This window comes from Lissotriton vulgaris, chromosome 6, assembly GCF_964263255.1.
Source record: "Lissotriton vulgaris chromosome 6, aLisVul1.2, whole genome shotgun sequence".
Lineage (NCBI taxonomy): Eukaryota > Metazoa > Chordata > Amphibia > Caudata > Salamandridae > Lissotriton > Lissotriton vulgaris.
The window spans coordinates 968,526,107-968,544,880 of NC_141694.1; the positions used below are offsets into that span (position 1 = coordinate 968,526,107).

Consider the following 18,774-nt stretch of genomic DNA (forward strand, 5'->3'; position numbering starts at 1 on the left):
AGAATGGATGACGGCGCTACCTTTTGGCAAATAAATATGGCAACAGTTAGCCAATGATGCTAAAAGGAGGGTCTGATAGAATTCACTTTTCGATGCCCCAACCATCCCTATTTTCATATGTGAGTTAGCATCATATGACTAACTGATGGAGTATGTATCTATATATGTATTAGATTATCCTCGCTTGTTACCTTATTATCCAAATATAAGTGTGATGATACTAATTTCTTAGCTTAGCCTGTGTGCCTCCATTTTGTGTATCTCACTGTGTCTGCGAGTCGCACTCGCTCATCTGCCCCTCCCACAGGAATAGAGAATTCTATTAAGACAGCAGTTTTCGTTTCTCAGCTTACTGTGGTCGAAACTAACAAGTCTCTTTATCAGTGATATTCTCATACCCCAGAGACGCTGAAGCCTGGCTCCATGGCCTTGAGTAAAGATAGCGATGTATCCCTTGCAGGTGCAGATGCCTACTGTATGAGGACATTGTTCCCCTGTCTGGGGTTCAGTAATTTTCCATAAGGGGCGTATCCTAATGAACTGTGTTGCATTATAATGTACTGCTGTGATGAAGAGAGTCAGTCCTCTCGACGCACTCTTTGGGGTGATGTTCGGACAGGGCCCTCTCATATGAGAGTTTGTGGCCAATAAAAATACTCTGTTTATTCTTCTCCACTGTCCGGCTGACTTCTTACAGAATTACTATAGGTGAGTGCGGTAAGTCACTCGGGTGGATTTGAGCCACGCTTATCATTGTGTCACACACAACTTGTTACAAATTTGTGCAGCTTTTGCTTTTCTATTACACACATGTCTATGGGGAAGATTAAGGCTGGTAGAGGTGCTGCTTGGACATCCACTCCATTACCACGTGCTAAATCCACCACAATCCATACCTGGAATCCTTTTTCAGTTTTGCAAGGAGATATGGAGAACTTGGATCAATCTACACACTCCCACCTCACAGAAACAGCGACCATATTGCCAACGTTCACCACTTCTAACCCTCATTTCTCCACGTCCAATGGGAAAAATTTGCTTAAAATACCAAGAGAGTTAAAAAAGATCTGCCTTTGCAAACTGCATCTCCACCGCCAACATCCTTAGATTTACTTCTAGAAGAGATCCAAGCACTTAAACCATATATGGAGGAAACAAACGTATGCTTGCAAGCCCTGGAAGATAAATGGCCTACTCTTGACCATTACCTTAATTCAATTGAACTTCAAATAGACTCTTTACAAATCTCCTCTCAACAGATTCACCCCATGAAAGCGGAAATTCTACAATTGCAGAAACAAGTGGAAAATCTCAAAAACCGAGGCAGATGTAACAATTTGCGAATTTATGGTTTGACCGAAGGATTGCAAAGCTCCAATCCCATCCCTTTTTTCCAATCTTTTTTGCTACAAGTTCTCGAATTTCCTGAAACCCCAGTATTAAATATTCAATGACCACACAGACATGGCCGTTCACCCCAGAACTCCTCTGTCCAACGTAATCCGAGAGGGTTTTTCCTTTTTTTCGGGAAATTCGCAGATTTGTTAAAAGTCTTACAAGCAGTTAAACTCAAACGGCGCATAACATGGCAAGGATATCAGTTATTCTTCTCCCAGGACTATGCGAAAACTACAGCAGACAAACGGAAATACTTCCTAGCCATGGGCCCTGCTCTACGTACTCTGAATGCCAGATTTGGTTTAATTTATCCATGTCTCTTTAAAGTAACTTAGAAAAACAAAACAACCTCTTACGAAGATCCAGCCTTACTTCAACATTTTCTTTAAACATATAGACAGAGCACAACAATGGATGTTTTAGAGCTGTGGCTGCATCAATGTTGTAACCACGAAACATCTGTCAAGAATTTTGTCTGCTGAACAGATTTCACTGGAAGAATTTTGCATTAAATAATTCAACTGGTTGGGCTCAACCAGTCTCTAAAACATCCATTGTTGTGCTCGTCTTCTCTTCGTGGCTTCAACACCCTCCATCCATGTTTGAGTTTTTGGTATGTGTTATTGTCATTTTTACCTGTTATTCTATATATTTTTTCTTTTTCTCATATTCTTTTTCTTTCTTTGCTCCTCCTTCTTCCTTTCTTTTCCTATTTCTGTTTCGTTACCATTCTCTTTGTATCTTAGTTCTTCCTATTGGAGTGCACATTTTTTATTTTTCTAAGTATTACGAATATCATATCATACTCTTGTTTTGCTGTAATGTTTCACAAGTTCTGCTTTATATAGTTGATTAATGATGTTGCGTGTTATTTGCTGGAATGTTAAGGGTTTGGGTACGCACATTAAAAGACAAAGGGGTCTTACCCATTTATCTAATCCTAAATCAGATATTGTATTTTTACAAGAATCCCATTTAATAGCTTCAGAAGTTCTTAAACTTAAGCGACGATGGGCGGGACATGTTTTTTTCCTCTCCAGGAACTAGCAAAAGAAATGGTACTGTAAATCTCGTTCATAAGAAACCTAAAGCCTCCCTTCTTTCTCAGGTTTCTGATAATGAAGGTTGATGGTTAATTCTTCACCTTAAATTCAATGTTGTACCTATTACTTTGTTTAATACATATGCACTTTCTAAACCTGACAGTAATTTCTGGCCACACATTTCTACCCTTTTGATGTCCATTGCCACACCATATATTATTTTCGGTGGGGACTGTAATTTAATTGTTGACCCCTACATGGATCATATACCAAAAACATCTTTTAGTTCCTCTCCAATGCATCAGCATTTTACCACTCTCATATCTCATAGATCTCTAGTTGACTCCTGGAGACTCTGACACCCACAACTCCTTGAATACACTATTTTCTCCACCACTCATCTCTCACAATCACACATAGACTATTTATTCGTATCAAAAGCACTAACACAATCTATATTACAAGCAGATATAGGATCCATACTGATCTTCGACCATGCTCATATAATACTGGACCTAGAGTTATTCCTGGTTAATAACACTAGTAGAAGATGGCACTTTAATACCTTTTTTATTAGCTGGCCAAACTTTCATTTCATCTTTTGAAGATTTAATTACTGATTTTTTAAACATAACTTATCTATTGCATCCTTTTCTACTGTTTGGGACACCTTTAAAGCCTCAGCCAGAGATTTTATCATTTCTCATGTTGCCAAAAAGAAACGTCAAAATTCCCACAAAGCGAATGAAATACTTCAAACTTAAATTGTTAGAATCCCTCTATACAACAACTAATTCTGCAGCTGATCTTAATAATCTAATCAGAGAACATTTTATATATAATAAATTTTCCACAGAGAATGCTTCTGCCGGTCTTCTTCGAGGTAGTGCTCGCTACTATGGCGGCCCAAATAAAGCAGGCAAACTCCTTGCTTCGTATCTGTAAATCAAGAAAGATCGCTCTATATTATTGATTTTGTATTACATTCTGCATCTGCCCCAGTAACTAAAAACGTGGAGATTCTGGAGGAAATTAAAAGGTATTATACCTCACCTATATACTCCAGAACTTATACTGGATTCTAAAGACATAAAAAATTATCTTGCTTCAATACAAAAACAATTTCCCACAGATAGTGATTTCTCACCACTGGAAAAAGATATTACCATAAAAGATATTTCACATGCTTTAAAACTTCTTAAAACAGGGAAGGCACTCAGTCCGGATGGATTCCCTATGGAATTATACTCCCATTTGTCCAAATCCCTCCTTCCCTATCTTCTTTCATTATTCTTGCATTTCATTTCCTCGTATTTATCCACTAGTACTTTTCAAGACGCTCTCATCTGTTTAATTCCTAAAGAAGGGAGGGATTCTTATATCTGTAAAAATTGAAGACCGATATTACTAGGTAATTCTGACTATAAAATATTTGCTAAAATTCTTGCTCTTTGGTTGGAGCCTTTTTTACAATACATTATTTGTAAGGAACAATCTGGCTTTATTAAAGGGTGGAACAATTCTGACAATACCGGGACTTTCTTTAATATTTTGCACAAATCTAACTCACTCACTTGCAGCCATCTCTTTAGATGCAGAGAAAGCTTTTGATCGAATGGATTGGTCGTTTATTTTTCATACTTTATCCTGATTTGGTTTTGGTCCTAAATTAATTTCTCATATTTCTTTATTGTACACCTCACCCAAAGCTTCCATGTTGCTAATGGTTCTATTTCTTGCTCTTTTACATTGCAGAGAGGAGTCCACAAAGAATGTCCCCTTTCCCCTCTTCTTTTTATTCTGGCACTAGAACCCTTTTTAGCTAAAATCAAACAAAACTCGAATATATATGGTTACAAACATGATAAGTTTCATATTAAAATAAGTGTCTATGCAGATTACATTCTGTTATTTTTATCGAAACCAGAACATTCTATTCCACCTTTCACTGCAGAAGTCAATGCTTTCTCCTTAATCTGTGGTTATAAATTAAACCATGATAAATGCGAAGTCTACCGATTTTATATTTTAAACAAGACTTTTTCTCTACTAATTTCTCATGAAACTCCCAAATGCTTAAATATTTAAGTCTTTGGTTTGCTCCCTATATTAGACACACCCTTTCCTTAAACATAACCTATGTCCTTTCTACTTTATCTACATCTACTTCCGAATCGCATCCTCTCTACTTATCCTGGTGGGGCAGGCTTGACATTATTAAAATGATGCTTGCTCCTGTCATTTTTAACATGATGTCGGCTATTCCTCTCAACCTTCCAGCGTACTTTTTCAAAACAATTCATTCTATCTTATTGATATTCTTATAGAATAAGAAAACAACACATATGTCCTTAATAAGACTCAAATGTCTTAAATCACATGGCGGAGTCAACTTTCAAGATTTTAAACTTTACCACAATGCATTTCTTCTTAAACAGCTTTCTAAGGGCCAGATGTATCAAATAGTCTTACCCATTCTGTGTCTATGGGAAAATGTGTTCATACATCTGGCCCTAAATCCTTAAATCATTCCACTTCTAATCCCTCTCCATTGTGGAAAGATTTAAGGCACTCTTTCCTATCTCCCTTCTCCCTTGATGAATCCCTTACCTTCACTCACAAGACACATTTTCTATCCTCACCTATACAGAATACTACTCACAAATTATTTCTTTCTTTATGTTGTCCCATCTCTCAGGTAAAGACCAGTTTCTTAATTCATCCATTTGCATAGTAATCTCCTTAAAATTAAAAACAAACCTATCTTTTGGAAGGCTTGACGAGACAGAGATTTACTTTGGATTCATCCGCTTTACCTAGATGATTCTTTTCTTACTTTTTCTTTTGCACAATCACTTTATAAATTACCAAAATCATTCTTTGTCAAACGTAAGTTATTGACACAAAGTATAGCTGATTCCTTATTTCTAATATCCTCTACACTATCCTGCTCATTGCCTCACCGCAATATTCTCCCCGTTTTAAGTGCCAATGCTAGCGCCTTCATCTATTTACAAATTTCTCAATAAAACAATTGAACATAGAATTAAAACTAACATAGAACTTCAATGGAAGTCCTAATTCCACTCTTCATGGTCCACTGCGGTTTGGGACAAACTATGGCTGAAACTCCGCAAGACTTCAACATCAACCAGGATGACATAAACACTTTTCTTTATATATAATTGAATTATGTTCACACCAATGTCCTTACATAAATTCAAACCTACACTTTCCTCAAATTGTTGGTCATGCAGACTTATTTCACATGCTCTTTTCTTTCACGCATCAGTTCTGGTTGAAGGTTTGGTCTCAAATTAATGCCATCTGTCACACTCATTTCCCCTTATCCCCTACAGCTATCTTTCTAGGTACACTATGTGAACATTTTCAAACCCTCTCTTATAACATTAACGTTGTGGATTTATTAATTGTACTTGCTTTCCAACAAATAACAAAAAATTGGAAACACTCCACACAACTTTCCTTTCAATTTGGTGGTACAGTGTATGTTATAACCATCAACTGGATCATGCTTACGTCTCCCCCATGTCTCTACTCCTGAATAGAGAACGCATATGGTCCCCTGTGACTATTTTATTGGATACTTCTGCACAAAAGGTTACCCAACACCATTCATTGTCGGAAGAAGTTCCCAAACCGCCATGAATTTTTTATAGTGTTATATTGTTTACTTATATATGTAGTTATATAACTTATTTCTCTATTCTTTTTTGGTTGTTTTTATGTTCTTTTTACAGCTATTGTTTCTTACAGTGTTGATATCCTTTATAAAGTATTAAGTTCTCTTACATTCATATGTATATATTTAGTCACATTATTAGTACTTCTTTTTCCCCTTATTTTCTTTTTTATTCCTTTTTTATTATTCCTCAGTTATTATAAAAGAAATCATGTATGCAACTACATTCTTTTTCCTACATCTCTTTTTATAGAGTATGATGTTAATTTACTCATTGTTTAATTGCCTTCTGATACTTTATCTGATTGCTTGTACTTGGTTGAATTTTTTCCCAAATAAAAAATCTCTGTTTAAACATATGTTGAAGGGGCCCCTCACACTCACATCAGTAAGGGCTGAGGGTGCCCACCTCCAGTGTGGGTAAGCCTGGGACCCTCACGCAATGCAGGGGCCTTTGTTACACCCCTGGGGGCAGAGTACAAAAAAGCTTATCTAGATGTTTTACTCTTTCTAGATTTGTGGACTTTGAAGACCAAACTGCCTCTGCTCTTAATATTTCAGGAGATGATCACAAGGGAAAATTAAATAAATAATTATTTTTCCCTCGTGGTCGTCTCTCGAAATCCCCCACCGCCGGCCTCACCGTTCCACCGCTCTTACCAGCAGCAGCTGCGTGACAAGCTCTTTAAATTCTGCTGAGTAGCATTCGAAAGACTGTGATGTAACCCTGAGTACAGTAATCAACACTTCCCAAAACCCAGCAGGGCGTTCTACTTTCTAATATCAGTCATTGGTTTCTCCGAGTTTTACTGGCGTCATCCTTACACTTTCTGCACTGAAGAAAGGCCATGGTCCTTTCACCTTGGGGGCTCCTTTCACCTTGGGGTCCCTCTGTGAGGATCTGAAGTAAACAACCACAGCTGTGCATGAACGAGGCAACTGAACACTTACTTCTGTCCTAAGGAGCATTCAAATAAATGTTTGCAGCTCATGCACCATTCAACATCTTCGAAACAACACAAAGAGTGCACTATCTCTTGCTGCCCGGAAAGCAAATTATCTCACAATGTGTTCTCCTTGCAGTGATGTGGTTGTTGCAGTGTGAGGTATTGGAGGTACCGAGCATTAGTGAGGTACGCATTCTTTCTAAGCAGCCAGTAGATGTAGCATCAGGTATATACACATCATATGGGGTCATCATACATGCAGGATGATATGTACTATGTGGCCCATGGCTATCTTTGATGTATGACACTAGTTTGTGCTTGCTGCATTGTGAAAATATATGGATATGTATAAGGACATAGGTACTATGTCCTACTGGGAGTACTGTATGTCAAAGTTCACATAATTCAAAATATTGTGCATGCACACACAAATGGTGCTTCTTATGAGTCAAACACAAGGCCTATAGTGATAACAAAAATAACTGTGACAATAAGGATGGCATTTTTCAAATCAACAACTATGTAAACTTCTAGAAAGCATCTATGGGGAGTGAGTAATAATAGGTTATTGTTTACTACGCTTAGAAACGGCAGAAGTGCAGTATGACGTTCTGTATAAAAAGTTATCATTATTCATTATTGTTATTATTATTCATATTATCATCACTGGTACAAATGCAATTTCTGCTAAGTCGAAGGCAAGAAGATTGCCAGATCAGGAAACTACAGCTAAAATACTTCCATACTTAGTCATTTTGAACTTTCCTCGTTCTGGGGGTTGTTCAGAAATATTGCGAAGACTGGCACTGCTGGAGAGCCCATGAGTTGCAAAATACATTTTATTTTCTTGACCCCATAAATGATTACTAGGTATTCAAATGCAAATGTTTGCCACTCTCTTTTTCTTATTGCTTGTTCATTTGAACATTTCGTCCCAGAGAGTATTGTATTTTTGATCAATGTAAACTGCACATTTCACATTCCTGGTGGTGATCAAAGTAACACTTTTTAAATGAAAAAAAGAGCAACAGTAAAATTAAAAAAAATATCATTAAACTGTCTTCTCCAGACTTCAGACTAATGAGCTAATAAAAATATCCTGCCCAGTGGCCATCTGCTCTAAAGACTTTTATGTGAGCACCAACCTGGATCATGTTCAATACAAGGGCCTGGTGAGAGGATGATTGAACACAGGCAGCTTCCTAAATGCATCAATTTAAAGGCCAAATGTACAGTCTAAAAATATGCAATCTGCCGGTGAAAATGATATGATCAATTTACATCAATGCACAAATGAGAGTTGAAAACATCATCGTACAGTATTTACAAAATCAAATTTGAATAGTCAATTGTATGCTTATTTTAACCCCGGAAACAGAGGTGGAAATACTGTAAGATTCAGTTAGTCATAGAGGCACCAACCAAACGCTACTGCACCAATGGAGGGACTGACCTCGCGGGGCTTGTTTCTCATCCTTGACACAGATGTCATGTAAAGAGCCGATTGGATCACATCTACATGACCTGCATGGATTGGGGTCCTCCGGAGACACCTGAGAAAATAGAAGAGAAATAGTTTGTACACAGTTTGTTGATTATGCCACATGTTACTGTGAATTGGGCTTCGAGTTCAATCTAATTTTACATCTGCCACACAACATTAATGTCTGAGTCACATCATCATGGTGTAGCTCTGCCACTTTGGAGCATGCTGTTGGTGGCTGAGAGTGTAGTCCCTGGTGGGCTTTTGTGTCACTATATATAAATAGGTCCTTTTTAGGTCGAGCCTAGGCAGCGCATTCACTGCTCTGCAAACCATGCTGTATTGGCGTATGGAATAGAAGTACCGCCCACTCTCCGTCCATATTTGTCATTGGCTTGTGTCATTGCCCTTTGTAAATGCTGGCTTCTGATTTGTTAATAGGTTTGTTAGTACCTCCTTAGTAACGCCTTGTCTTTATTCCTTACCTCCAGGGAGGACTGGCCCTTTTACTTCATTGTTACACTGTGAGTCTTTTTTAGTCTGTAAGCACTATTTTCTTTAAGGTAGTTTCTCCTACTGCAGGCACAACATGCTTTCCTGCAACATTCAGCGCGCCATGCATGTTTTCACTTTCTAAACAGCCCAGGACAATGGCGGACGCTTCTTTGCATAGGTTTTGCATTTACAAGAGTTTGAGCTATTGGCATTGTACATGGAAATGCCTTTTATTTATTTGTTAATTATCAAAACATATAAATAAAAGGCATTGTCATTTACAATGTCCATAGCTTAAACTCTCACAAATGCGAGACCTATTGCATTCCAAATAATCCATTTTAGACAAGATTGAATGGCAGGATGCTGCAGTTGGAAGGTTATGTAAGCTGTGCGGTGCTATGTTTATGCTTTTTATATGATCTCCATTTGTTAATTTCTGACTGATATTGCTTGTGTTTTGTTTTCAGCATGTGTGTCCTGATAGGCACTTGAGAGAAGGTTGGTGTGCATGCCTGAGGCAGCTGAAAAATAATATATAGTCATTAGGAGAGTAGCACATCTAACAATGGCTCCTAATAGACTTTTATATGTAGGAAGAGATTAAACAAAGACTAAAGAAGTAATTCAGAGTGGTCTTCTGTCACTCAGGTACTGAACATCACCCGATGTGGGACCTGCCCCTTATGCCCCTTGAGTTTTGTAAATAGGGCAACCCGTAAGACCACTGGACCCGGGTAAACAAAGGTATAAATATAAAGGTAACACTGAAACAATGATAACAAATTCATGTACGTGGAAACAAATTCAGATACATGAAATAATTCAAAACGTCACTGCGAAAAACTAATGATTTTTTGTGATTTAATTTGCATCACAACAAATGGAATCAATCAAAACATAAGAATATGAGATAAATCAACATGGGTACACATTGGTGCTCAGAAAAGAGGGAAGGGGTGAGTGCTCCGGGAAGGTAGCATGATGGTGTGAAGGGATGGAAAGGTAATGTGGTTTAAACACATCCAAGCTTTTTAGAAACCTACCCAACCTTTTACTTGGCAAAACAATATAGACACAAACATAACACTGTAGGCACAGATAAACATGTCTCTGTCACCTATGTTTGATATAAATAATAATATGTCGACGTGTCGACCCCTATCATCATAAAGGTAGTGTCATCCTTATTAGGGGGTCTTCATCAGGACTCAAGAAAATAAATGAGGAGGGGGTAGCACCTAAAAATAAATAGTCTAAAATTAGGTGACGTAAATGGTAAAGCAACGCTAAATCAAAAGGTAGTGAGTGGTAATTACCATTAGACAAAAGCACAATCAATCCAGCTATATTTAAAAAATGTGTGGACCTGTGAGCTCCTAAACAGACAAACAGAGACGGAGAAGGAAAGGTAAAAAAATAACCCAAGGAGACAGAGTCTCATAATTTGTGTAATAACAACGAAACTCACTGTGAATTGGAAACAAATTCCAGTGAATGAGAATAATGGGTGCCTCGAGTGCACCGAGATATTCTCGCTAAGCGGGAATATCTCCAAAAGCTAACACCTGCCCTGAGCAGTTCTTAGCCATGTTATCCAATGGGAGGTGGATAACATGGCTAAGAGCATTAGCTCGCTAATGCATGAATATCGCTGACTTTTCAGCGATATTCATGCTTTGCGGCGATTTTTACCGCATTTGCGTTAAACCTTGGTAATACCAAGGTTTATTTGCGGTAAAAATCGCCGCAGCGCTGCGGTAAATTTTTGTCTCTAACCAAGCAATAGCGATAATTATCGCTATTGCTTGTTAATATGCCCCAAGCTTATTTGTAAAACCCATTTGCCTTTAACTCCTGATGTTAAAAGGAAAATCTAAATGTATAAACTTGTTCTGGACGTAAGGTAATACTTCTTTACGTGTGAAATAGATTTAAAATGAATTTTAAACTATGCAGACGTCTTTAGGTCCTAATATGCAAGAAAATAGGTGGTTTACGGGGGTAGCTTGTCTGATCAGATTGGCGCACAGTCTTAGTGTAAACATTACATGGTAGCACAAACCCTGACAAGTGCCTTACAGATCTCAGACACCATGTCATTTTATAATCACTGTACGAGCTAATGAACGTGGTAATTCACTCAAAAATGCCACATAAAATGTGAAAAATGAATACAGAATTTTAAGACTTCTCAGCCAACCACATCAAGAACAGTGTATGTAGTCAGTGGATACAGATCCCAAACAGAAGCCTGAGAAAGGGATGTTTTTCATGCAAGGGGAAGAATGGAGGAGAGAGACGCGATACTTTGAAAAACCTTTATATCTTAGAGATCTGATAGTGACAGTGTACTAATCTTTAACTAAGCAGAACAGTTGGGCGTATGTGACATCCATCTCATTGAGGCCATCCCCGACGGAATCAAAAATGTCAATCCATTTGTACTCATGAATGATTGAATGTTCAATATTGAGTCACCCCCCCAGCTCCCAATGTGATTTTCTCAAGAACAACCCATTTCATAGATTCTGGCTGATAGTTGCTTGCTTTAAAATGCTCCACCGGTGTGGCCCTAGCGGTGTTACATCTGTTCCTGCTGCAATGTTGGGGTATCAGTGCCTCTACTTTCTGTCTGGTCTGGCCAATGTACATTAGGCCGCAGGGACATAAAAAGGCATAAATCACCTCCGACATATTGCAGTTAGTGTGTAGCTTGAGGTCAATCTTGTGCTGATGGTAGCAGAATTGTTTAGTTTCCAAAGTAATTTTGCAATGGCAATCTTACAATGGCTACATTTATAGTGGCCAACAACCGCCACAAGCTACAGCAATGTTTGGATAGTCGGTTCTGGTGATATTTTAAGAAGGGATATAGCCACATGGTCCTTAACCCCTTCGGTGCTCATGACGGCCGGAGTCATGGTGGTCGTGTATGCATGACGGCCGTCCGTCTGAACCACCCCCAAGAATGAAATGTCCAGCACCGGGGCGGAATACGCGCCACAGACAAGGTGTTAATGTTATTCCCTTTCTTGAAGGAGTGCATCGGAGGATCCTGTACCTCCAAATCATCAGCAATGATCCCCCAGTGTTTGTGACAACTTGTTTGAAAGTTGTGACGCAGATAATCCTTTCCTATTTATCGGAGGTCCGGCCTTTGGGAGTTAGTAGTGTGTCGCATTTGTGATCAGACTTGTGGAAAAAGTCTTCCTTGCAGGAGCAGTTCCTTCTGAACCTAAGGAAGTGTCCAAAAGGCAAGTTATCACGCAGTCCTCTGGGATAATGACTTCCATATCTCAAAAGAGTATTCTTCTCAGCAGGTTTGCAGAATAGAGTAGTATATAGTTGTTGATCATCAACTTTGATAGAGATATTGAGAAAGTCAATAGACTTGATGCCCCAATGAATGGTGAATTGAATATCATCCGATCTACCATTGATCCAAGTATGAAAATACTGAAGGTCTGCCACAGTGCTGGTCCATATTAACAACACGTCATCAATGTACCTTTTCCAATAGGTCACATTGGTGCTGAATGGGTTCAAGATGTTATAAAGGAACTCCAGCTCAAAATGATCCATGAATAGTATTGCCAGATCCACGGCAAAGGTGGCTCCCATGGCAACTCCCTTCGTTTGAAGATGATATTCCCCTTGAGACATGAAAACAAATTCATCACACCAATTTCCAGTAACTTAAGAATGAACTCAGTGGGGATCAAAGTTGACTGGGCCCTTCTATCCAATGTTTTGCGTATCACCTCCAAAGCAGGGCCCTGAGGGATGCTCATGTAGAGTGACATGATATCCATGGTGACCACAATCTGTTTAGTGTTTAGTTCATTCCGTCCACCAAGGTAATAACCTCCATAGTATCACAGAGGTACGATTTTGTGTCTTCCGCCAGTTGTTTAAGGAAAAAAAATCAATGAATTTGCACAAAGGTCCTAACACCGAGCCACTACCCGAAACAATGGGTCTCCCAGGTGGTTTCTCCATGTTCTTATGTACCTTTGGTAGGGTATAAATAGTGGGGAGATGTGGCTGCCGCTGATTAAGGTAGCTGTACTCCAAATCCGAAAGGAAACCGCAGTCATTTGCAGTGTTCTATACCTTGGTACTTAAGGAGGCTCTGAAGGCCTTCGCAACCAGACGCTACATCAAGCATAATGTCACTGCTGGTGAATGAGAGGCACTTACCTCCCTTAAGAACAATAAATCAATTGTCATCAAATCAGCTGACAAAGGCAGTGTTATTGTTGTACAGAACACTGAGAACTACAAGAAGGAAATCTACTCCCAACTTGGGGATGGAATCAGCTACACACGACTTAATACCTATCCCACCAAGGAAATCATGAAGTTGTTGTCTAAGGTCAACTAATCAACCGTGTCCGGATACTTAGGCGCAATTGAGGCACCCATCATTCTCATTCACTGGAATTTGTTTACAATTCACAGTGAGTTTCGCTGTTATTACACAAATTATGGGACTGTGTCTCTATGGGTCATTTTTTGACCTTTCCTGTTTGTCTGTTTAGGAGCTCCCAGGCCCTCACCTTTTGAAAATGCAGCTGAATTGAACGTGCTGTTATCTAATGGTAATTACCACTCACTACCTTTTGATTTAGCGTTGCTTTACCATTTTCGTCACCTAATTTTAGCCTATTTATTATTAGGTGCTCCCCCCCTCTTTCACTATTTTCTTGAGTCCTGATAAAGACCCCTAATAAGGATGAAGCTACCTTTGTGATGATAATGGTCGAAACCTCAACATATTATTATTTATATCAAACATAGGCGACAGAGACATGTTTATCTGTGTCTATAGTGTTATGTTTGTGTCTATATTGTTTTGCCAAGTAAAAGGCTGGATTGGTTTCTAAAAAGCTTGGCTGTGTTTGAACCACATTACCTTTCCGTCCCTTCACATCATCACGCAACCTTCGCTAAACCCTCACCCCTTCCCTCTTTTATGAGCACCAATGTATACCAAAGTTGATTTATCTCATGTTCAATGATTACTTCCATTTGTTGTGATGCAAATTAAATCACAATAAATCATCAGTTTTTTCGCAGTGATGTTTTGAATTATTTCATGTATATTAATTTATTTCCACATATGTGAACTTGTAATCATTGTTCCCTATGACCCTTGAGGCTGATGAGAAGCAGGCCCTGGGACAGACCCCAGGATGGAAGTACCCCCAGTAAACCACAGGATTACATGGGTTTCCAGAGTGAATGGAGGGGTGTGACAACTTACTGTAAAGGGTAAAACAAACAAAAGCAATCATAGAATGAATGATGAACAAATCTTAACCTTCCCAGGTTAGATACTTTCCGTGGAGGGGTAAGGCTGAGCAGTTTTTCATTGAAGACATATTGACCGGACATGGACTTACACTATGTGGAGTTTTGCAAGAATTCATGGAAGAAGAAAGTGAAGATAACAATACCTCCATATCTTGCTGATCCCTTCAATAAATTCCCAAGGAAAAAACGTGAATTAGAAGCAGTATATTCTTTCCTGCAGGATGTAAGCAAGCATGTTCTAACCCAAGAAAACCCCCAGTTCAGTTAATTTTGCTTATGGATTGCAGGTTTTAGGATATCTGCTGTAATTTCGAATCAACTAAGAGTCTTACACACTGAAAGCTATCTGTTTAAATGGTTTTGTGTTTTAAGCCTCAATGGTAACCTTTACAAATAGGGTCTGCAGCTATGGAAGCAGGCTCTGCAGAGATTGTGAATGAACTAGTGAGCATGTGTTTGCACACAAGAAAATACTTAGGGCCTGAATACGAGTTTGGTGGTGCAGATTTGGGTCTGCCCCGCCTCCGCACCTATAAAGCTGTGGTTGGGCTGCCCGCCAGATTAGGAGTTTCCTCCTGTCTGCCTGGCTTTTTTTGGCCATTCCCATGGGGGTGCCTCTATAAATGGGCACCGCAATGGAATGCCAGAAGCAGTTCCTGCATGGCATGGACTGTTCAGTCTATGCGGTCTAGAAACTGATGTGCATGCACACAGGGGGGCACATGTTGTGCCCCCCTGTGTGCATCCACATAGCATGAGGAACAAGGGGGTCCTGAATGTCTCTTTAGTTTTCTCTCTGCCATGGTTTTCATGGAAGAGGAACTGCCATACAAACCGTGGCAGAGAGGAAACTTGTAATATGCTTGGTGCGACATGGGTGGCCTACCAAGCACATTGCGGCCTCCTGACTGCCACACCACCACCAGAGAATGGGTTCCCCTGGCGGCTGCTGTGGGGCAATGGTGGTCCGACTGCCCAAATTGTAATAAGGCAGTCGGCATACCTTTTTTTACTGTCCCTACCTACAATCGATGTCTGCGTAAGAATGTCCTCCTTTCTATGGAGCGTTTTTTATGCAATGAAGACCATATTGCTAGAGGGATCACAGACAATCCAAATGGACGGGGTAACAACTGTCAAAAGAACCATGTGAGAAATCTGATGTGTGTTACTTTTTATACTGAATATATTTATTATTGTTGTCTTATACACAATCTTATTAACAAGCATTAAAGTAAACAAATGAAAATAGGATTGTACGGCGGACCCACATTTGAGGTTGTTACCCTCCCATATTTTCCATTATGTTTACGCTGTTAGAATTTTCAACGATCATAAGTCATCATACAGTATAGATGAATTTTTGGACTGGTACAGAATAAGTTGCTTTTAAAAATTAAAGCAGGATTGTTAGTTTTTAGGTACCCGTATTATTAATATATAGGCATATTGTTGTGGTAATATATATTGTTAATATTTAATGTGCTTTTATGGTCTAATATTTTTTGACTGAATAAAGATGAAGAATGAATGAACACTGAGTGGTATGCAGTGGTTTCCAAACTACAGTGCATCACTCAGCACCTGCCCCTTAAATACTCTGCATTGATTACAACTTTTAATCACTGCAGAGTAGGAAGGGGCGCTGGCGACTGGGATATGCAGGGGTTTTTAAAGTTTAGAAACCACTCCTTATATCACTTAGCGCCCTTACAATATTCTGCAGTGATTAAAAATGTATTACTGCAGAGTATTCAAGGGCGCCAAGAAGTATGCAGTGGTATTTAAACTTTAAAAACCCCTGCATACTTTAATTCCACCAGTGGAGCACCAGAATTTAGTTAATCAAGTAATTCTACTTTACAATAAAAATGCAAAATTACTAAAAGTCTGCCATGCTGCCTGCGGAATTAAAACATTCGACCAGGCATAATCTAGATTGAAAATGGAGCAAGAGATGAGAGGTGACCTGTGTATGGTAAGGCATAGTATTTTGAAGGGAAGTAAAGTAGAATTTTCAGGACAGAGCATGTGTGGTAGAATTTGTGAAGTTAGTGGCCACTTTTTGCTAGGTTGAGAACCTATGTTGAGGGGAATTTATTATGTCTGTGGGAAAACTGCTTATTTCAGTTTGCAGAGAAATTGTGTGGGTTAATGATACTTAGCTTAAGTGTTTTCTAGTTTATCATATTGGTGAATTGACTAATGAATATAGTTTAAAAAGAGAGAAATGTAGGTTTGGACAAATAGGCTCAGATATATTAGGTTCCTTTACTCCTTATGTAGCTGTAGAAATAAATGATGTGAAATGTAGGTGTTTGTCTACAGTTGTAGACAGACTTGCAGTAGATACAGCATGGTAATTTAAGCACGTGAATGTAGAAATGGTGGCTATTAGAGCTATGATAATGCAGAATTGTCTTGCATTAGATATTTTGTGGGCAAAGAAGGAGGAGTCTGTAAGGTGATAAAAGCCAAGAGGTGTTGCACATTTCTATCTGACAATAGCAGAATTATTGAATCTTTTGTGACTAATTTTACTAATCTCTTTTATGAGATGAAGTCTCTTGAGGAATCTGTCTTATGGGAAACTGTAAATCATGGTTTAGTGAGTTAGGGATGAGATTTGGTAAGGTTAGTTAGTAGCTAGGCAATTTCAGTTGAAATGCTTTTCAGGCTATACAAATGATTAGATTATAATCATGAGTTGTGTAAATATTCAGTTTCTTTTGCAAAAAAATTCAGAATGTATAATTAGTAGATAAAAAACAAAGGTAAAGGTGAAAATGGGTAGAAGAAAAGGAAACGTTTGTTGGAAATCGAATTTGAGAGTATCAAGGGTCAAGTCTACAACCAGATGAAAATGGTGGAAGAAATTTCCCGAAAGCAACTTAAGATGATGCCAACATCAACTAACTGATTTCTGATCAATACAAATGTATTGATGTGTTTTCAGTGATTGCACAAATAATTGGGGGGGGGGTTGTAGAATTCTTTTCTAAACGTGCAATTTTGGGTGACAAATAATGTTTTAATACTAATGATTTTTATGGTGAATATATTTGTAACTGATAAACTATTCATATTGCACGTGAAACAATATTGATTAGGTGTTTAGAACTTTATTCCACATCGGGACAAGGGATGTTTAGAAGGTAAACTCCTCTCTACATTGTGAATGTAAAATCTCCAAACGTTCCAATTCATAAAGCAATTCATACTACACAGGAAATGGTACATATTGTTCAGCAGTGGAGTGTGAGAATGCAGAGGACCATGGGTGTGTACTACTGTAATGATTATAAATATGCTAAAGCGAATGAAGTTGTACATGGTAGAAAATAATTTTACACAGTCTGTAACTTAATTACCTAGCCAGGGCAGTTTTAGAGCCAGTGTTGTGACTGTTCTCCAGATAATTTGTTATTTATCTTTCTAACACATCACAGTTGCCCAGGCTATGCTTGAATGCTTATGATTGCTTTACGTTAAGACGTACAAGGATTCTGCTTTAGGACTGGTGGCATGGCTTTCACTTCTCCTTCACTACTGAACAGTAGCAATATGGACATCAGCAAACCACATTTGCCAAAAGCACTGAGAAACTACTAAAACTATGCTGCCCACTGTAAATCTTTAGGAGTCCTCAGACCATATTCTTAGTCTTTGTAAAAGTCATCTTTTTCTTTGATGCTGATAGCCAGTTTAATTAACATTTTCATTCATCTTGGAAGGACTTTGCTTTGGGGAGCCACTGCATGGTATTGAACAGCTAACTAACTGCTATAAGTCTGCTGGAGTGCATGTTATGAAAGGTGTAGTTTGGCATAGGTAAGGTCTTCTGAGGGGTACAGGAAGCTACAGTTGCTCCAGGAACATTGCTGCTTACAACCACATGATCCTTTATAGAACAGTTGTCTGTGTCTCAGCCCCCACACCAGCCTGACTTTTGAATTCTGGTGCTGCCCCAACATGGCTATTTCTATTCTGCAAGAGGCCAATATCTGAGTAGGACCACATTTTTCCATCAGCCCCAGGCCCAGTTGCGCCCACAGCATACCATCCAAAAGGATGAACACAATCATTTTTTGGCCTCTGGAACATATTTCCTCCAGGTCCAATCTTAGTGGGGCATGATTTTTTGGGGAACAGTAGTTCTATGCAGCAGCCACGATTCCTTCATTAGGAATGCCCCAGTTACTTGGTAATCTTCATTATTCCTAGTATAGTCTTCTTCGCCACAAGAGTAACAAACTGAACTTCAGCTCCACACCAGAACCCTCCAAAGCAAAGAAAAACCAGCATCCCATCCCTCCCCAACATGGCCGACATACCTCACCTTTGACCCACCATAAGAGGAGAGCCGGCCAATCCAACAGCCTGAAG

The 18,774-nt window shown here is 38.9% G+C and overlaps 1 protein-coding gene across 7 annotated transcripts in view; it reads right to left on the reverse strand.

The window, feature by feature from the left end:
• The window catches only part of LAMA2 (laminin subunit alpha 2), a 3,858,378-nt gene that overhangs the window by 2,678,821 nt on the left and 1,160,783 nt on the right, over nt 1-18,774 (reverse strand). For all 7 annotated transcript variants that reach the window (XM_086927001.1, XM_086926997.1, XM_086927002.1 and 4 more), the window contains exon 9: nt 8,545-8,644. In XM_086927001.1, the coding sequence (XP_086783127.1) occupies nt 8,545-8,644 (100 nt within the window). The remainder of the gene's footprint in view (nt 1-8,544; nt 8,645-18,774) is intronic.